The sequence below is a fragment of the Dermacentor albipictus genome, chromosome 5, assembly GCF_038994185.2.
Source record: "Dermacentor albipictus isolate Rhodes 1998 colony chromosome 5, USDA_Dalb.pri_finalv2, whole genome shotgun sequence".
Taxonomy (NCBI): Eukaryota; Metazoa; Arthropoda; class Arachnida; order Ixodida; family Ixodidae; genus Dermacentor; species Dermacentor albipictus.
The window spans coordinates 23415805-23437567 of NC_091825.1; the positions used below are offsets into that span (position 1 = coordinate 23415805).

A 21763-nucleotide genomic window follows, 5' to 3' on the forward strand; every position below is an offset into this window, starting at 1 on the left:
TTGGTAAGGGTGGCGTTGGGAAGCTGCTCGAATGGTTCCCTGACACGACGGTTTCTAGCTCTTTCAAAGCGTCTGCACACTTTTATTACGTCGCCTACGGTTGAGCAGACCTTATTACAGAAAATTAAGATCATTACGACGATGCCTTTAAGTATGTGGCTGACTTTGTCAGCTTCAGGAATATTGTCGCCAACCCGCTGACACAAATGTGCCATGTCCTGAGTGTATACGACATATGGTTGATTTTCTGTTTGGGGGCGTCCCGAAAGTTCCTTCTTGGTGAATCGTTGGCACCCAAATGGCTTCCTGAAGAGGTCCTGTAGGTGTCCCAACTAGTCAGTTTCTCCTCGTGCGTTTGGAACCAAACGCGGGCCGTTCCTTTGAAGTAGTAGATCACGTAAGCCAGCATAATGGTGGCGTCCTACCACTTCTTCTTGCTGATCGCTCGTATTCGGTTAACCAGTCATCGACGCCTACGGCGTTAGTACTGGAAAAAGTACCAGAGTCTCGGGGTTGGGCCAGGAAAACCGATGCAGTAGTAGTCGAGGCTGAGTCAAGCAGCCTGTAAGTCGACATTCGGACACAACAGATGCCGCATTGATATGCGCAAGAGGGTTTGTATACAATATTTACACTGCAGCGGCAAGTGGAACCAAAACAACAAAGATGGCGGGCTGGGGCAAACCTTTCCTCCTTCTCGTCTCCTATGCAACGTCTTAGTGGTATGCGCCAGTGTTTGGAAACGTTACGAAACATCTTTCTCCGTAGTATAGGTGGTTCGTAACACCATATTTCCCCAGCATATTACCTAAAGCCATTCGATTGAGTGGAGGTACATGCTTGCAATTTTTATATTATCATGGGGCCGTCCACCGCACTGCGTCTCAGCGGCCTTGTAGCAGCGAAGAGCGCGCTGAAGAGAACAGAACAGCAGAACACATTACAGCTGTAAATATTGCGTGCGCGCGCATGCTGTCGCCGGTTCCACCACCCTTCCGCGCTAATGGCGGCTGACCCGCCATGCGGTCGAGGCTTGCACGATATTTAAAAAAAAAAGCTGCAAGGACGTCCCAGCAGTCACGCAGACATTGCAAAATCGAGTACTAGTGGAAGAATATGCTAACAAAATTATAATTATTAGGAAGGGGGTCAACCAAGGGTGGTATAACGTAAAACTATTCCAAACTTTTCTATTCTAATTCTGCTATCAGCCCTCCACGATTGGCCAAAAACGTTTTTCGACCACGCCCACTTCACCTGTCTGTCACGCGACGTCACGAAAACCGCGATACCTCCCCATTTGATCTGATGTGTACACACTGATTATGCATGATTTGAGAGAAAAGAGAAAAACCGTTATTTCTGATTCAACCCCTTCTCGCCATTAGCCCTCGGCTATTGGTAAAAAATTTTCGGGCTGCACCCACTTCACCTGCCTGTCATGCGACGTCACAAAACCGCACAAACTCACCGCGTCAAAGTTACGTGAACGCGATAAAGATGCATTATTATGCCGAACACAACTGAATTTTCTTCTGAATAGCCGCAGGCTGCCCCGTTCCGAAAGTAATAAAAGATGGCTGCCGCCGATCGCTGAGACGCTGGCTACTCGCACCTGCCGGAGAGCACGGGTGTATTTGTGTATAATAAAACTTCTTGCGTCGCCGTGTAACGTTTTCGAGCCCTTTCGGCACGTTTGCCACCTCATTCTGCCAACTATTCTTTGCTGAGGGTCAGTTTTAGCCTCATTCTTAAGCTTCCGTTGCATGCCGCCGTGCTTGTCGACCAGCCACCACAAGCTAAGTAAGGGAAAGCGGACCAATCGCAGACGCCGGCTCCACCCTCTTCATCCGGTTATCAATTTTCAGTGCACTGGCTCTGCCCCAGTGAATCCCTCTCCACTTGACCGTTCTCCTCGCCTCTTGTCAGCCAATTAGATACGACAAGCCGCTCAGTGTAGGAATGTTATTTTTTTTTTTCAAGCGAACAAAAATGACCTCCTATGAACGAGGAGAGCGTTTGATTGGTCTGTTGAGACAGCCCTGCGGGTGACCGCCCGGTGCTTGCGTCGGTGGTTACGCAAATTTGATGTGAGGAGATTGGAATAGGAACGTATTGGAATAGTTTTACGTTATATGGCCCCAAGAATGTACAATCTCTCGCTTTCTGTTCAGTGCATGCTTGAAATAAACATTGAGAATGATGAGCAATAAATGAAAGGTTCCACAAGAATACGTCCTAACCTTCCGCTTTCAAGGAAACTTACAAATATTAATCAAAGCAGCCGAATCATTCGCAGCTGCGGCATTCAAAGCTATCAGGACGAAGTGCTATGTGAAGGCACGCTTGAGCCACAAAAAATTACATGAACGTCTAGCACGCCGTGAATAAACCCCGACGATGAGGGCTGCTGCACCTGTTGCGACGGTGTGCCTTAGAGACCCTTTCGATGAATTGCCCTGTTCTTGCTTGCACGTTGTCGGCACGTAGAATTCGGGACACGTTAAAGAACATCGTGGTGTCAAAATTAATCCGGAGTGCGCCACTAAGCGTGCCCCATAATCCGATTCTGGTTTTGGCACGTACACACAATTGAAATTTAATACTTCTACCACGATGCTATGTGCCATGTGAGACAATGACAATGCTCAACCCTCTCAGGTTATGAAATATGGAGCACAACAATGCGTTAAGCAGACACCTCTCCCTGTGTGTTCTATGTACTCTGCAGACACACAGCAGTGGTACCCGCAAGGTAACGTTTAACATCAACTCACCCCTCTCGTGTTAGACTAAACGTTGAACAGCATAGGCTTTTACTATTAACATCACCGCTAATTATTGTCAATCAAAGCGACCAGCACGGAAAGCTTCGCTTACATCGATGCCCGCAGTGCGTGGGATCTGCGTAATTTTGTTTAGTTTAAGAAATTTTTAGAAATCACCTGTGGCAGCTAGCGTATTTCGTGCCCTTCAGCTAAATGATTTGAAGAGTCGGTCATTACTAGCACGCGAAATCTAAACACACACTCAAGGAATTAGGAAAAATCCACTGATTAACTGCTTAATGGCTTGACAACACATATTGCAACCTACAAATTGTATCCGGTGAGATTGTGACACATATCCACTTGAAATGAATTTCTAGGATAACCCCAATATAGAGATATTATTGCGCAAACTGTGGGGCGAAATACATGGGAGTTACAGTTAGTTTTGTTCCTCAATGCATAAAAGAGCGTTTTCTTAGTAAGGTAGCAGAACAACAGCGCATTTTTACGAGTTTTTTTGGCGCATATCTCCACACCGGCGTCATTCTGAAAATTCCAACCGGATACACCTTGCAACCTCACCGGTGACATTTCCTAAATTGCATCATATGCCGTAAAGTAAATAAGTCGAAACATAATTAGTTCTCCTTTTCTTAGTTAGTTGTATGTGTTTTCTGCTCAAGGACTATACTCCAGCTCAAGGACTAGAATCATGTTATTTTGCAACAGCCTATATTTTTTTTAATTACATCAAACTTAAAAATGATGACCGTGTATAGTGTCGTGGTGCAGCTCGATTAAATTCAAAAATTTCATGCAAGGCATTTTTATTCATCGACAAAGCACTTGAAACTCACCCTTATTCCTATTTAAATCGTTGTACTCTCAATTAGTTGATGATTTATTTATTTATTTATTTATTTAGTTAGTTAGTTATGTATTTATTTACATGGCTGTTAATGATGATGCAGAGCCATCAGCATCTAAGTCTACGTGGCTGTCGCCTCTGGCCTTCCTCTTCTCCATCCTGCTTCTCATGACTTGCACAGTTTTTGTCACCAGGTAAGTCGACCACTCTTAGAACACTGCCACTTAGAACAGCTGCAGCTAAATTAGAAAAATGGCAGTTTCCTACGGGACAATAACGAACGTGCGAACGGTCTCTTCTGAACTACTACACCGTTGCAGGAAACCTGTCAAATTAAACAGAAAATAGAAATTATAACGGCTTAATAACACGTAGCACGTGTGCTTACCTAAATTTCATTGACGTTAAATAAACTAATTCTGTGGTTTTACGTGCCAAAACTACGATCTCATTATGAGGCACTCACTAATGGGGAACTCCGTAGTAAATTTATCCCCCTGAAGGTATTGGATATGGACCCGATTCACGGCACACCAGCGTTTCTGCATTTCGGTCACATGGAAACGCAGCCACAGCGGCCACGATTTGGTCTCGCAACCTCGTGCTTGCAGCACACCGCCAAGCTGCTAATCTGCCATTTATTTATTTTATTTTACAAAAGTGCTGACTCCAGTGGGTGGTGTTGCGAAGTGGGCAGCAAACGATGAGTTAGTACGTAGGAGTTAAGACATCGTAGGTTCCTTGATATTTGACCAGTGTAGCTAAATTTTGTTGTGTTTTCAGTTAATAATTTATCTTCACGGTATCATGTACTGAGTGATTTGTGCCAACGATGTAGCGCTGCACGGAACCAGTGGGGTAGCCAGGATTATGCAAAATAGAAGTGAGGCGTGCGGGCAGGACACAAGAGTAGAGAAGTGGACAACACGAACGCCGACTATCAACTGAAGGGAGCACTGAGGCGAAACAGAAAGAAGACACAAAACTCATCTGCGCATGCTCAGGAATGGTAACCCCACGTGTCAATCGGGTACGCGTGCCGGCCTAGGTGAGAGATAACAGTTAAGGTACTTAATCTCTTCCTTATGTAAAGTAATCCAAGGCTGACTCACGCACGCTCTTCCACCATTATAGATATGCCATGCCTCTACCATAAGACGCGTATCTTCATTCTTATGCCTGTACAATATCGCGCATTCATCTAACTCTGGCTTGCAGTTACAATCTCGGCAATGTAGCGAAAGATTAGAAGGCGATCCACCGGTTAACGACCTTTTATGTTCCATTAGCCTCTGATTGATACACCGTCCCGTTTGCCCTACGTAGAACTGGCCACACCAAGGGGAATTTTGTAAATCACATCGATACGACAGTCAGTAAAACAGTTGTTCTTATTGTGCTTCACTGGACAAATATCTGTTCGCTTTTTGCCTTTTACCCATCCTTTTTATTCTGTACGGCAGCGCATATCTTACCTAGCTTATTGGGAGCAGTGAAAGCAACATTAACATCATATCTACTACCAACATTTTAAGCCTGTGCGACACTGAATGAAATACGGAATAGCCACTACTCTTTTTTTTCCTATTACTGCTTTCTGTAATCACGTCCGTCCCTCTCGAAACCGACTTCTTTAGGCGCTCAGCCACAGTGGCCACCGCTACACTATAGGATAACCTGCTTCTAATAAGCGCCGGACCTGCGCATTAAAAGTTGCGCTCATTTTGTGCATGCAGGATCTGGTGAGGGACAACTTAAGGCATGACATGGCAATTCCGTTTTTTACTAATTTAGAATGCTTGGATTGAAAGTTTAGTAACGGCTTCGAAGATCTTGGGGAGTACTGCCAACAAACATGATTTTGTTCGAAGGTCAAGGAAATGTCAAGAAGCTGACCTACGCGTCGCTGAGGAAATTCCTTGGTAAACTTTAATCCTCCCCCATAAAGTTTACATTGCCCACTTACTGAGGTAGCAGCGGAATCAAATTCTTCCCTATTGCAGAAAATCAGGTAATCAGGGCGCTCGTGTTGTCCACTTCTCTACTTTTGTGTCCTCTCTGCACGCCTCACTTCTATTTTGCATAATGAATACTTACCAACTAGCGCAGCTTTCTGTGGTTCTAAGGGTAGCCAGGAGTTTATTTTCCCTGAAGTGGGCACCCAATTCAACGGGGACAGTTGGAGGATGGAAAGACGGGGGAGGGCAGGGGGCATGCAGGTGAACAGAAATTTCAGGGCGGAAAGAGGGAGGGCGCGTGCTAGGTCTGCCCTTCTCCTGGTTACGCTGTTGTACGGAACACCAGTGCCTTATCGCGTATCAGCTATAGAACGAGTCCTGATGATATCGCACATCTTCAACAATGCCCCTCTAATTTGAAGGTGACAGCGCAGCGGTAACAGGTCTCCTGCTGGAACCCGAGCTCAAGCTTCTTTTTTTTTTCCTTCTCCACCTCTTTTTCATACCATTCCGTTTTCTTCTTGAAAGCCATTTCACGTGCAAGGCTGCACTGCTCCCATCATTCAAAAGAATTATGTGCATACAACACACATATTGGAATTTATGGGAAGCGATGAATAAAAGTATTGTGCAGTCCGACGGGAAAAAGTTCAGCATAAGTGACTGGCGGCCGGAGGGACACAGTCGCGAAAAGATGTGCTGTTGTCCCCGAGCGCGCCGATAATGAGTGCCGTGAGAGTGCAACGCGCATTCCATTTTCGAAAGCAAGGGTGGCCGGCAGAGACGGACACATCTTTAAGCCCGCATTTCGCAAGCTACCACATGCCCCACTTTTCGGCCAAAATATATGCGTCAATGAGGCTGCGCAGTGAGGCTTCGATAAACAAAGTACCATTGCTGATAACGCTCGCCCATAAAAAAATGGCCACGCGTGTGTAGCCTCGTTGACTCTAAGAACAGTTTACACCCCTTGGAGTGCCGCTTCTGCCACACAACAATAATCGTCATCTGCCTTGATGCGTTTCCTTTCTTTAACGGTGCGAGCCCGGTAGTTTCCAGTAACGAACGGCAGGCGCGTTATCGGCATGATAGCATTGTCGAGAGGAAATGCGATCATGCTGATAACGCGCATGCCGTTCGTTACTGGAAAGTACCGGGCTCGCAGCGTTAAAGAAAGGAAACGCATCATGGCAGATGTCGATTATTGTTGTGTGGCAGAAGCGGCACTCCAAGGGGTGTAAACTATTCTTAGAGTGTTGGTGCATAGCTTGGCCGAAAAGTGAGGCACATGATAGCTTTCGAAATGCGTGCTTTAATGGGCTGGTTTCTGCCGGCCATCCCTGCTTTGGAAGATGGAATGTGCCTTCCACTCTCCCTACGTGCTCGGGAACAAAAGCGCCACGTGTCGATGTTTTGCCGATCCGGCCATCACTCCATTGTGCTAATCGTTTTCCCTTGGGACTGTACGTATCAATTCACACCAATATATACAATGTTGTTCACTTCTATCCTACGCAGTGTCATATGGCATGCAGAGTTTATGTTTATTGCCTGCACTGCTAGCAAGCTTAAGTTCATTACCATTCACAAAAATAAAAAGGCATACGGCTCAATGCCGAAGCATATCAATAAGATATTGCAGAACCCGCGTTAAGTTGCCAGGGAAAATATCAGTACAATATTCCACGAAATACATGCAGCAGAGAAAAAAAAAGTTAAATAAAGAAAAGAATCAGCACATTTGCTGCAGAAGATGCACTCCTGGACAGGCCTGCAGCCTGAACTTTCTTTGTATTTGCCACTAGTCGCATTGTTAGAGGTGATGCGACAAATATAAAAATTGGTCAACATAAACAGGCCAACCTAGACGCAGTAAGGATAGAGGCAGGCAAATTGAGTTTTGTGCTCACAAACAACTATGCAACTTTAGAACAGAAAGACGAAGATAACATAGAGGTAAGGAATGAAACCCTAACTAGGCTGATTTCAGAAGCAGCAATTGAAGTTGGATGTGAGTTACCACGTCTTACAATAGGTAAGCTCTCCCGAGAAAGGATCTGAAAAAGAAACGAAAAAACATGAAAGCGTCTGTGTCATGGTATCAGGTAGAGTTTGCTGAAATGTGAAAGGTGAGAAACAGGAAGAAAGTAAACGATATTGGAAATTGTAATGCCGTAAAAATTGTGAAAGCAGCAAAATTTGGCAACATATGAAATCACTTAAGAACTTGGCATAATACCGAGCAAGACCTATGCAGTGAATGATAAGCAGGGTAATGTCGTCGGCAGTTTCGACGCTATAGTAAAAGCAGTAGAATAATTCTATGCTGACCTTTACAGCGCCCAGAGAAGCCACAGGCGCTTCATTGGAAGTTTCTATAATGAGCGCTGAAATCCGTGGGACCTGGCAGGACATGCCCCGGAGAGAAGCAGCCAAAGAAGAAAGAATAACAATGGATTTAACTATATATTTGTTTCTATTTATTTATCAATACTGTAGGTCTTCTGCAGATCCATACTGGGAGCGGGCTTACATCATCATAGGCATGTAATAAGATGCAAGTTCCCCAAAAGACAACAGCAAAACATGAGGTAGACCAGAACGCTTTTCAACAAGTGCATCAGTATTATATTACCTACGTGGTTACGCTTCGCGTACATGAGAAGAGAAAATCTAGCATTATAGATCGTATGCTCTACATAATAAAAATGTACAGACGAAAACAATACAACACTACAAGATACTTTCTGTCGTTTTACAAGAAGAAAAGTAGTTACACAGGGTCCATTAGCGGCTCCACTAGAGAACAAAACTGATTTAAACTTGGATTATTTACAGCTTCGCTTGTTAGCGCATTCAGAGCTTTCACAGCGCGATGGAAGTAGGAAAAACTTTAACTGAAATATGGAGGAGAGATTAGGCCTGAAAAGCTTGCCGCTCATTATACGGAGTGCTTCACGGCTTCAAGTGTACCATAGAACTTCAAGAATGCCATCATTATACTAATCCCTAAGAAGGAAGACTGTAAACAATAGGCGAAAGAGCGTCGACTGCTATTGCTGTCAGCAATTACGGGGGCGGACGCACCCTCGCTCCGTTTAGCAGATGGCCGAGATGGCGGAGGTCTCAGCGGCTGCCTCGGCTAGCGGGACGGCCCAGACCAGGTCTCGCTGGTCTGATCTGACGGCCTTAAAATTTAACACCGGCAGCAATAAAAAATAGGAAATTTAGAGGTGTATTAGCTTCGTTTCAATTTCGCAAAAATAATTAGCAAGATATTGTTCAATACATTCAGAGAAGTCCTGACTTCAATCAGCCACGAGGACAGGCTGATTTCAGGAAGGGATATTCTACAATGGATCACATTCATGTCATCAATAAGGTAGTTGAGAAATCTGCTGAGTACAATAATCCTCTCTATATGGCTTTCATAGATCATGAAAAGTAGTTCAATTCTGTAGAGGTACTAGTAACCAAGAAGGTATTACGCAATGAAGGAGTACAGCAATCATACGAGAATGTAATGGGGGGGAAAATTCGCAGCGCTTGCATTATGTGAAGATGGAAGACCAGTGAAGCTGTATTGCTCAATAGCTTTATTAAGTTCTATATGGTGTTTATGGTATACATCGGTTGAATAAAGGCACAAACAGATAACTTGGTTGTTTATGTTATGTTTTCATTTTTTATTATTTATTCCTTTTACTTATTTATATTTCACATTTAATTATTATTTTTTACTTCATACGTTGCACGGATGTTTTAAATGCATCGTCATAGACTATCGTAGGACCAAAGCATTATTCGCTCCGGCGCATTGTTTTTGTCGACAGCATAACCTCGTTGTTCGTTTCGTCTTTCGTATTTTTATTTTCTTTTTGTATTTTTTTGTTTCTTTTATTTATTATATTTAATTTTAACTTTATACGTTACACTGACGCTTCGACACGTGGGTTCCACGAGTGGCAAGTATAGTTCAAGGGCACGTTACAGGTCCCCGAGCCCACAAGTGTATGTGCCATTGAGCTTGAATTCATTCATCTTTATCACCAGGATTGACCCACATGATTTGTGATTGTCAACATCTCAGACACGTTTTTCCCAGATCCAAGCAATAGGCAGCTTTCCGGTAGTATTTACAAAGATTTCTTAGCTATCTTGGTTCTCCCCCCAAAAAAGTAGCAAAGTCCCTATCAAGAAAGAGGTCACGCAAAGTGATTACGGCTTGTTGGTACTGACCTAGTTGCTGACTGCACTTTGCAGTGGCTCACGTATCCTGAGGAGGTCAGACAAAAGATATTGCGACGACGTAACGCGTAGCGAACACGTTTTATTACATCGTTACGAATAAGTCAGCTGTCCACGCTTCCTCAGGGCGAGCTACAAACAGTTGATATTCCTCAAAAGCTGAAAGCTCAAGTTCGTTGGCGGGGGCTCCCCTTATAGCGTGTGGAATGCTCTGGTTCAGGAAAAGGAGAGGGCGATGTCAGCGAACGCTTTCCACGCTTGCGACCACCGCTCGGTAAACGTAGACCAGTTCAACAGATTCTCTAACTGCGTGTGTCGCGAACCCATGCATTCAGAAGGCGGGCTTCACCGCAAACATTCACACTCTCTCCACTTGTCCCATCTAGCCTCCAAAGCGAAATTCCTTTCCTGGGTTCTGCCAAACCGGAGCTGGTGGATAGCGTGACGCATGCGTCACTAGCCCCGACTTCACTTTTTTTGCTTGCTTTTTTGCTGCGCGGTCCACTTAGGCTGACGGCGTCGCGCGTGAGCTGTGGCGTTTGTCTCGTTTCGCGCAGCGCACGATTTCGCGCGCTGTGCACGAGAAGACCTGACTGGCGGTGTAAGTGGTATAAGCCAAAGCTACGCAAACACTGAGGCACACACAAGCGGTTGATAGAGCATGATCGCACGCTGGAACACGGTAGAAAATGAAATACTCTTTTTCGCGCGCGGGATCGCGCGACGTGGCAACAAGCAGGCAAAACGGAAGCGCATCTCTCTTGCTGCACTGCGACGTAAAACTAGAACACACAGACGTTCCGCTTTTGTGTTTTATTATTTCTCTAAACTTTACTTCGTCTACTGACGCAAAAGATTACACAAATACAAGATGTTGCCTTGGATAATTCTCTAGGTCAGACGTCACTACGAGATACGTCGCAGCAGTGCGATGTACGCAGGCTCACCTGTGCAATATACGTCGACTCTCTGGCTGAGAGCGCGGGGCACGCGAGGAAAAGGGCAAACGGCGTTCGTCTTGAAAAGTCAGCTCCTTCCTCGACGCGTAGGCATGTAATACTTAGCAGGCGCGCATTGTATGCACGATGCTTGTCAGTTCAAAATGACGAGATCTGGTGTGGGGCCCTTTAACGGTGGCGGGAGGCTAGGCCTATTTAAAAAATCCGGGCTATCGCCGTTGCCACAGCGGCGAGACGGAAATTGTTCACCACACAGGCCAATCGTAACAATGCTTAGAAGCATTCAAGCTATTACACTGGGAAGGCTGAGAAGTGAGCATCAACGCCGACTATCTCAACAACTTTCTGTTTGCAGACGATGTGCTGTTCAGCAACACTGGGGATGAATCGCAACAATATATTGAGGGCCTTAACCGAGGAAGCCGAGGAGCAGGTTTGAAAATTTGTGTGCAGAAGACGAACGTAATCTTCAGTAGTCTGGCAAAGCAAGGAACAATGATCCGTGATGGCCAGTTTCAGTACAATAAAATCTTTACTTATGACAATTACTAACAGGGAACACTGATCTTGGAAAGCAAATTTACGAAAGAATAAGAAATGGTTTCTCGTACTTACTGAGGTACGGTAGCTAGCTGGGCGAGTCAGTGTAACTGCAATATTGCTTACAGAGCAAGCGATCCACCAGGGACAATGAAAAGGACGTAACACGGGCGCTGGCTCAAGACTGAAAGTTTAATTCTTCAAGACACCTGATAACTATTAAATCGCACGCAACGCGCACACCCGCACTCCATCCATTACCCTCAAACAAAGCGCGCAGCATGACAGAAGACGGCTTTACTCAAATAGTGGGTTTTATTGGTCACATACCTCCAGAAATATTTTACCGTTTGTAGTATAGCGTAAGTAACGCCTTGCTGGCTCACATGTTACTACATTTACTGATAAGGCAGGCCTGTGAAATGAAGCGAGCTTTTTCACATTTATTGCAGTGAAGCTGCATGTGGCTAGCCGATTCGTCCATCCGTCCGTCGTTTGTACGTCGAAAACATCTCCGGCGCAACCCCATGCGCATGCGCGAGAATAGAAAGAGAAATAGAAGCGCACGATTGGCTGCACCAGTGGTAATGTCGTTGCTATCCGGCGCAGCCGAGGGCGCGCGCAGCAGTCTCTCCTCGGCTCCGAAATGCGTAGGCCACGGGCATACCTACTCCTCAGGAGTAGGCAACTCGTCTACGCCGTGCCGATGCTGCAGCGCAGGCACAAGACCAGGCTCGTGCAGCCGAGCGCAAGAAGCAACTGCGTACCAAGGATCGGGCACCCTATTAAGCCGCCAGTTAGTGAACCATTGGAATTAACCCAGTGATAAACACCGGGGCTTCACGTTTCAGCTTCGCTGGTTAACCATCTGTACAGAGTGATTAGGCGGTGACTTTTCCTCTAAAATACTGACGTGCAATATAATGTGGGCGTGCCACCACCAGCTCTGCAATAGGTTGCAAAATCTAACAGACGTGCGTTTTATTATGCTGTAAGAATGTTCCTGCAACCTACTGTTCATACAAAACTTGGTTCGCCGAGGTAACAAGATCCGCATGACGGGAATTTCGTATGCGACCTTGTCGTGGCACGGCGCTAGTTTGTACCTACGCTTTATCTTGCAGAAATTGTGCGCAACTGTATCTGGCATTTTTATGCGTGACTGAACAGCCCGGCACTCACCAGATAATTTCTTCGTAGAAGAAAAAAAACCCTCCCCCATATCGCTTCGATACATGTTCGAGGCTGTGCCAGCTTGTGCACATAAGAAAGAACTGCTGGCCTTTTAGGGTCACTACTGTCATTTCCATCACTTGCTGTTTGTCTGTGTTTTATTCACTTGCCCAGCTTCTCGGCGTTCACCCTGATTGTGTGCTTGGGGTGATCAGCCACGCTTAGCCTGCTGCCTTGATCATTAGCTCCCTTCCAGCAAGCAGTCCTGGCAAGACTTCGTTATCGTGGAACGGAGGCAAGAAAGCGCGATAAGATTTTGGCCAACTTGCTGCGTGCCAAATTGTATGGCAGCAAAGGTTTCACAGAAGGGTGCTTATACTGGGTGGCCCAGCTAACTTTAGCCCGAGTTTCAATATATGCGTATGCCACGTAGCCAGACAGAACCAAGGTAAAGTTGTTTGCCGCTTTTATGCATCACTCGCCAAAGGTTCTGTGTACTCGTTGCTGCCCGTGTGGTTTTCAGAAACTATATACAATTCGTGTCGCGCACGGAGTCTGGTAATACTAGGTTCGGCGAGGACAAACAGAGCAGATAGAATGAGCGATAACATTTACGTAACTTCCAAAACATGCGGCCATCTTGTGCTGAGCGATAACGTTTAATATTTGTTAGCCGGTGAACAGCGGTCACCGGAGAAAGATAAACAAGCACACGTGTCAATATCGACGCTCCAGGCCCATTCTTGCCGTCGCCCTGATTTTTCCTATGGAGTACAAGGGCGATGACATCGTCGAAGCGTGTCGTGTGCTGTACGTGCGAGCCAAAACACGCGAGGGAATCAGACGGTTGCGACTGCCTCTGGCGCGCTCGAAGAGGAGAGCAAGCACTAAGGTCGATCCAAACAGGTCGCGAAGCTTCAGGTGAAAAGCGGTTCAGTACAAACTGTGACCGACATCAACAAGGGTGGTGATGGGAACAGCGATTGAAGTGCGACTATATTTGGAGGGAACAAACATTGGCAAAGGATAGGATAGGATATGAATAAACTTTATTTGTCCAGCAGTTGTTGATCTTGGTGCCCGGGGCTAGGCTGCCAGTGGACCATCGCCCGAGGAAGATCTTTCGAGATCCTCGGCAACGGCCCTGGCCCGCTGGACGGCCCACTCCTGGTCTTCGGGTGCCTCGCTGAGGAGGGCGGCTTGCCATCTCTCAGCGAGGCGCCCCGCTTCAGAGGGTTCCGCTGTTGTATTCCCCCTGCCTCTTTGTCCTTGTTCCACGTGGCGTTGGCATTCCTAAAGCACATGGGCCATATCAGCCCGTTCGTGCTCGCACCACGGGCAGCCGGGCGACGGGTGCAGCGTGGGCCACAGGCGGTGCAGGTGGTAGGGGTTGGTGAAAGTGCCCGTCTGCAGCCGTCTCAGGTCGACCGCCTGGGACCTGTCTAGACGCCCGTGGGGTTGTGGATACTTTCTTCTTTCTTTGCGATAGTGACCAATCACCTCTCTGTATGTTGCCGGAAACTCCCTGACATCGCAGTCAGCGTCCGCGTGATCCCCAGCTCCATCCGCCGCGATTTGTGTTGTATTGGTAACGACAGCGGCCGCGCCAGACGGGGTGGCAGCCGGCGTCGCCGTCACTCCTCCGCTGGGTTCTCGCACAACAACGCCAGCGGCTGCCCTCTGGGTGACCACGTCGCGGCGGGTAAGCTTCCTCGCGACGAGGTGGGCGCGCTCGTTGTGGTTGGGTGGAGTGTCGTTGCGTCTTCGGCCGTTAGCAATGTTGGTGTCATTGTTGCTGTTACTGCCAAGCTCCCCGACGTGCGCGGGGAACCACTTGAGGGACTTGTTTGTAATGGTGCCGGATCCGAAGTCCCCGGCCCTGGCGTTGAGCATGCGCGCCACATCCGCGGACACCCAACCTTTGATGTAATTCCGAATCGCTGATTTAGAGTCGCTGATGATAAGGTTATCCTCCGCTCCTCCGTGGAGTACCGCGAGGGCTATGGCCATCTCTTCCGCTGCTTCGGCCGACGGCAGCCTCGCTGATGCCGTGACTCGGATCGTTCCCTTTGTATCTATGACGGCCATGGAAAAGGCGGGCGCCGCCGCCGTCGGTCGGCCGTGTTGATGTTGCCGTTGTTGCTGCTGCCGTTGTTGTCGTAGTAAGAGTAGGGGTGGAGGTGCTGGTAACTGCGGCTCGCCTCGCACATTCCCTTGTAGCGGCGGTGGTGGTCGACGTTCCTCGTCGCCATCAGAGTCACCGACTGGCCGCGGGTACCTCGCTGCATCGACGAAGAGGACGCCTTCTTGTCTTCCATGCTTCTCGAGGATTGCTACCGCCCTGCGTATACGTCTTTGCACGTCATGCACCGGGTGCATATTCTTCGGCATGTTTTCCGTCTGTATGGCGTCCCTGACTTCCGGTAGCAGTGATTCTTTCAGTCCACGCGCCTCGTGATATCGAATCCCGAGCAAGTCCAGGATTCGTCTTCCCGTTACGGTGCTCGACAGCCTCTCCAGCTGCGCGATTCTCTGCGCCTCGGCGATCTCCTCGAGCGTGTTGTGTACGCCCAACTCGAGGAGCCTGTGGGTTGGCGTGTACTGGGGTACTCCCAGGGCGGTCTTGAACGCCCTGCGGATCGCCACGTTCAGCTTGTCGGTTTCGCTCCTGTTCCAGTCGGCGTATGCGGCGACGTACGCTATGTGGCTCAGCGCGTACGCCTGTATCAGCCTTGTAACGTTGTGTTCCTTCATTCCTTTTTTCTTGTTCGCGACCCGCCGCACGAGGTGTGTGGCGGCGGCCATTTTCTTCTGCAGTCGGGCAACCAGCTCGCGGTTGGCACCGTTCTCTTCCAGCCACAGGCCGAGCACTCTCAACTTGGACACCGTCGGTATTCGGGTCCCCTCCCTCGTCGTGACGCGGACGCCCGAACGACGAGCGTCTAGCACGGCCTGCGGAAGGGGTCCTTTCTTGCGCGGCCTGTCGAGCAGGATCTCCGACTTGTCGGGTGAGCAGACGAGTCCCGTGTCTTCGAGGTGCCGCTCCACCTCCCGGACGGCCCGCTGCAGTCGGTCTTGCATTTCGCCGACGCTAGCGTTCTCCGTGGTCCACACCGTCACGTCATCTGCGTATATGGTATGATTGATGCCCTCTATCGCCTCAAGACGCTCCGGCAGGCCGATCATGACGAAATTGAAAAGCATGGGGGAGAGTACGGAGCCCTGCGGCGTTCCCGCACCACCCATTCGGACCGTTCGTGGTGGGGCCCCGTCGATCTTGACTGTTGCCTCGCGCCCATTCAGGAAGCTGCTGACATATCGGTGGAACCTCGCCCCGAGATCGAGTCGGCTGATCTTGTCCAGTATGGCCATGTGCTTCACAGTGTCGAAGGCGCTCTTGAGGTCTAGCCCGAGTACGGCGCGCACGTGCGTGCTCGGAGCGTTCACGACCTGTTCCTTGATCTGCAGCATGGCATCCTGCGTTGAAAGGCCCTTCCGGAAACCGATGATGTGGGTGCCGAACGCGTCCTGTTTTTCGAGCAGCGTCGTCACCCTGTTAAGGCAGGCATGCACCATCACTTTCCCGACGCAGGACGTGAGGGAGATCGGCCTCATGTTTCTGACCTCCAGTGGTTTGCCTGGCTTTGGTATCAGTATAACGTCCGCGGTCTTCCACTCTTGCGGAATTCGGCCCTCCTTCCAGCACGCGTTGATGTACTCGCAGAGCTTCTCGATGGCGTCGTCGTTCAGGTTCCTCAGGATTTTGTTGGTGATCCTGTCAGGACCGGGAGCCGAGTTGGTCTTCAGTAGCTGGAGGACCGTTCTAATTTCCTGCACGGAAAAGTCCGCGTCCAGCTCTTCGTTGGGAGCCCCGCAGTACTCTGGGTGACTCTGCCCTTTAGGGCATGCGAGGTGCGTCTGCACGATCTCTTCCGCGAAGGCCTCTGGGTCGTCCTTGTACTTGTGTCGCAGCTTGGCCATCTCTGTACGGGTCGCCGTTCTGGTGCTCGCCGGGTCGAGCAGGTGCCTGAAAATCTCCCAGGTGCGTCCAACGCTCATGTTCCCGTTCATCGTGTCGCACAGCTCTTGCCATTCTTGCTCGCACAGGCGGGTGCAATGCGTCTCGATCTCCCGGTTTATTTCGGCGATCTTGTTGCGTATCTTCCTGTTGAGTTTTTGCCTACTCGCTCTCCGTTGCATGGATTTCTTGGCCGCAAGAAGATGTGCCAGCCGGCTGTCCACTCTGGACGGTTGGGGAGCGCCGTCGCCCACGGCTCCGCGGGATCTGTCTGCCTCTTCTTTGGGTGGTTCTTGTCACCAGTCCGTCCATTCGATCTCATCGGTGGCTTTCTCTACGTCCGCGAGTAGCACTCTGCACCATTCGCTGATGTCTTCGATCGGGCCCTCCTTCTTGTCTTGCTCTCTATTTTTCCGGAATCTGTCCCAGTCTACGATTCTGGCCTTTCGGCAGACGCCCTCCTCGTTTTGATCCTCTCCCACGGTCACGCACAGGATCCTGTGGTCACTCCCCAGGTCCTCGAAGGAGTTCGACCAAGTGACCACGCCCGCGCCTGACCAGACGGAGAGGTCTGGGGACGTGTCGCGGCACACTCCCTGTCCGATCCTGGTGTGCGAAGCAGGTTCGTTGAGTACAGTCAGGCCGAGCTCGTCCATCAGTCCGGCTAGCCTGTTCCCTTTCGGCGAGTCGGCTCCGTATCCCCATTGCGTGTGCGGCGCATTGAAGTCTCCGCATATCAGCAAGGGCCTGGAGGCGGCCTTGGCCATCGCTTCGCGAAAGAGGGCGTCGAAAGTGTGAGTGCGGTATCTTTGCGAGGGGGAGCTATATACATTGAGCACGAAAAGGCCGGTTTTCCTACATCCAATACTCGGCACGACTTCGATCAGTACATGGTCTATGTCCGACTCTTCGTGGAGCACGAGTTCGTGTTCGATGAAGGCCGTCCCGCGCTTAACCAGGGTGCACACCCTGACGTCCCTTCCCATGGATTCGTAGGGGGGACCGCACGTCACATAACCCGGAAGCTGGGCCCGGTCGAAAGGTTCTTGCAAGGCAATCACGACAGGAAGTTTGTTATTGGCAAGCGTTTTCATGTATTGTACCATCGTTGCTTTTTTGTTTTTGAAGCCCCTGCAATTCCACTGCCAGACTATGCGTCTGTTGTCGGACTTGCGGGACACAGCCATGACTGTTATGCAGAGGTGTTGGGGGGACACAATCGTCCGTGCGTCCCTCCTGCCCCGGTGTGGGTGATGTTGGCGTTGTTGTCGCTGGCAAGGATGGCCGGTGCGTTTACCACTTGTGACGATGGTACCCCGGCCCTTCCAGGCAGGTGGTGGTGATGTTGCTGTTGCTTCAGCTGCTTCGTCCCGTGTTCCAGATCTTCGATTCGCTTATTCATGGCCGCGAGTTGGGTGTTGACCGCTGCGTACTGCGCGTTCCGTCCCGCGTCGGATTCGTTCAGCCTTGTCAGGAGTATGTCAAACATTCGCTCCGTCTTGTCCGTCAGTTTGTTTACCAGCTCTTCGATCGCGTCTATCTTTCTGGCTCCTGACCTGGGTCTCTTCAGTGCTTGTGCGTGGTCCGAAGCGTCTTCCGTAGGTGGCGTGTTGCTTGTGCCCTTGCGCTTGGAGCCCGCCGCCGCTGGCACTTCTTCTTCGCCACAACACATGTCCATCTGGCCTACTTCGCCTCCTGTCGCGGTCGCATCGCCTCGCTCGGCGGCCTCGCGGGAGGTGAAGGAGGAGATCCTCTCATGAGGGGATTCTCTCATGCCCTTCAAGATTTCGTTGAGCGTTTGTTGTAGCTCGTCGATTTTCCTCGCCGATTGTTCGTTCTGCTTTCTGGCCCTGCCCAGCTCTTCTCGAAGTTCCCTATTCTCTCTCTCCATTTTCTCCATCCTCGACGCCAGGAGGGAGTCGGGGGCTTCCCTCGTGCTGACAGAAAGTGGGGTGCTCTTTACAGAGTATGTATTTCTTTCCGCGACTATGTCGGACCAGGTGACCTTGCGCGGCCCTGTCTGTATCTCACCATGTGTGGCCCGCACGCCGTCTGGCATGGGCCGGTTTCGGTTTCGGCTTCCACTCCGACTCCGGCTTCGACTTCTGTTCTTAGATCTGTTACGACTTCGGCTACGTCTTCTTATCGGCGAGAGGGATCCGGATCTCGAGCAACTTCGGCCTTTTCCCTGCGCCATACTGTACCCCGATGGTGATAGGGTCCGCTGAGGGGTCTTTCCTTCTTCCAATGTGTGTTCCCTTTCTTCTCTGCTTCTCGCCCGCCACCTTCTCTCCTTCACTATGTGTGGCAACTTATATTTTGCCTTGCACATTCGGTCGGCCGTGGGGTGCGCCTCGCCGCAGATCCGGCACTTGGGCGTGCACTCGTGTTCGATGCTCGCGTTCTTCGATCCGCAGGCCGGGCATAGTTTGATCTCCGGTTTAGGGCATACGTCGGGTCGGTGGCCGAGCCTGCCGCACTCTTTGCAAAAGTCAATCTGTTTCCGATACAATGATACTCTTATAATGATGCTATTGAAGTAAGCCCATGTGGGGACTCTGTTTCCCTCATACAGCAATATCACGGTGGTCGTACTGCCGAGCCGCTTGGCGTATGTTAAAGAGGGGTTTCTCGAGTTCACCAGAGCATGCATGAGCTGGTCTTGCGTATACTTCAGGGGAATGTTGCGGATAATCCCTTTTGCCATTTGCTCGGGCGCCGAAACATACGCGTTGGTCTCGTGCCTCTTTCCGTTGATCGTCAAAACCTTGATCTTAGCGATTTTCGTCGCAGTTGTCTCGTCCGGTGTGCTTATCACCAGGATGTTTTGCATGGTATTGGGACAGATCGTGATCATCTCGTCGTCGCCCACTACCGCTTCTTTGCGTATCGCCTCGTCGAGACTCGTTCCGCACGTGTTCCTTATATTCAGCCCGTCTTTCGGTCGAACAATTATCTTGATATCATCCCTGGGTAGTCGGGGCATCCTACTTGCTCGGAGAACTTTGTTCACTATGCTTCGGCCACCTCGGGGCATCGGGCTTCGCGAGCGGGTGTCGTCCTTTCCCGCCATCTGGGTAGCGTTCGTGTGGTGCCTTCTTCTGTGTGCAACTTCAATCCAACCGTCCGCAACGCCTTCAGCGTCTTCTCCCACGGAAACGCGTTTTGCGTCGTCGGGTCCGTTATCCGGTGTTTCCCCAGTTCCTGCCTCGTCTATCTCCATCTCGGTGGTATTTCGTTCAATCCCCAAGTCCAACGAAGGATGCGCCAGGCCCAACCATCGTTAGGCCTGGCCGCGCTCACACGGGACTCGTGCGATTATCGTGCCGTAAAAACTCGCAAAGTTCACGCTCACCCAAAAAGTTGGTATCCCTGGGTTCGCGATGACTTGATCTTTCAGATGATATGCCGCTTTCGGGTGTAGGGCTCAAAACAATGGCGGAAACACTCATAAATCGATGGAGCCGAGAAGCTTCCGCTCCCACTGGCGACTTCAGACACAGATGCATTCTACAATAATAAAAATCTTAATCAATTTTATGTATTCGTGACGCGTTAAGAAAATGCAAGCTTATTTCATTTTTTTATTATTATAAATACATTTCTTTCCAGCAACCATCTTGACAGGGGGCGTTGACGTCGCTATCACTCGCAGTGCAATGCAGCTCTTGAAATGTACAGAAAGGCGCGCTCGTAAAGTTCACCTGTTGAAATACGCCCCCCTCACACGTTTTGTTTTCTTGCTTGTCGACGTTTGTCTGAATCTGGTGACGCGGCTAACTTTATCGCGTCTTAACCTGTTCAGTTAAAAGTAGCGAGTTACGACCGCCAGATAATTGTTTAATTGTTTTGGTGCGACTGCGCTGGCCGGCGGGCTTTGCGTCCGATGATAGGACCAGCGCTCTACACCTAAAGCTTTCATCGGCCTCCAAAGAAATTATGTTGTGTGCAGGGTGTGATTTCGACAACTGTACGGCTGGCCTTTTCTTGCATCGCTTTCCGCGCTGAAAGCTCGAAACGCCCATCAAGTCGAATGGAGGGCCATTTGAATATGTTACTCTAAAGGCAGGCCAACAAAACCAATTTCGCGCCTTCGAAAGCAAAATGACGTCACTCGTGCTTTTAATAGATATGGCGTGACATTCTTTTTGTTCCGCCGAAAGCGATCCCTCCACATACAGATGGCGCTAAGCCCGATGAACCGCCATGTTTTGAACGTATGGGCTCCTATGGAAGCGGCGCTACCGGGTATAGTTATATTGCAAGCACGCCGTCTTATATCGCGCTTAAGGCCGTGGGCGGGTAGGAGGGAGGCACGGGGGCGCCGTTGCACTCGGTCAGCAACTGCGTATTTAGCAACCGTATTTAGCAATTACTGCACGGCCGCGCGTGCAGTAATTTGAAGGGTATCTGCAGACCGCTCATAGTTTTGTGCACGCTGTGCTCTCGCTGCTCTTGCGTTGAAACGATAGAGAGCACGAAGGTCACATCGGTCTCTGCTGCTGGCACGTTTGCACGCACCAGCGTTTGTTTAAACAGCGAGTGTCCGCGCTCATCGATTGAATGTGTTCATGTTTGCTTGTGGGCGCTGAAACAATGCTTGATAAGTCAGCTGGTAAGCGAATGTTTCCAAGTTTATACGGCTGATGAAACTTCTAACCTTATTTAGTATATATGTCTGCGAATTTGCTTTCGCATTGGATGCCTCGCCTTTCCGAAGAAAGTGTGTGTTCTTTTATTATTTTCCCGCGCACGGCCGATGCCGCCGCAGCCCCTACGATTAAGATGATGATGACTTACTGGCTTGGCCTTTGAAACGGCGTGGTGACAAATAGTCATATAGCCTGCTTGAGTTACTCAGGTATAGTATACACGCTTTTCATTCTTGCATTTTCGTACCCATATCTTTATTATTTATTTTTCATTTCCTCAAAACTTCTGTATCTGCCTTGCCTGTATATGCCTGTAATAGATCTGGTCTATGAATCTCTTTCCTGTTTTTTTCTTCACTAATGCTAACAACGTCTCGAGTGCTGATCAGTTGATGCTTCTGCCAACTTTAAAGCCAAGCGCTTCTGGAAGGTGTACTTTACCTACCCATCTCATTGGGTGAATTCGCATTCTATTAGAATGTTTTGAGTGTTCACTTGATTTTTTATGCAGCATACAAATGTCTGATCTAGCTCCGAATATTTGCTTCGGTATGTTTTTGTCCTCAGGCAACCTCC

At 49.3% G+C, this 21763-nt stretch overlaps 1 protein-coding gene across 1 annotated transcript in view; it reads left to right on the forward strand.

Annotated features, from left to right (window-relative positions):
• The window catches only part of LOC135898305 (microtubule-associated protein futsch-like), a 194666-nt gene that overhangs the window by 80403 nt on the left and 92500 nt on the right, over window positions 1-21763 (forward strand). The window contains exon 5 of the mRNA XM_065427186.1: window positions 3743-3833. Within this exon, the coding sequence (XP_065283258.1) occupies window positions 3743-3833 (91 nt within the window). The remainder of the gene's footprint in view (window positions 1-3742; window positions 3834-21763) is intronic.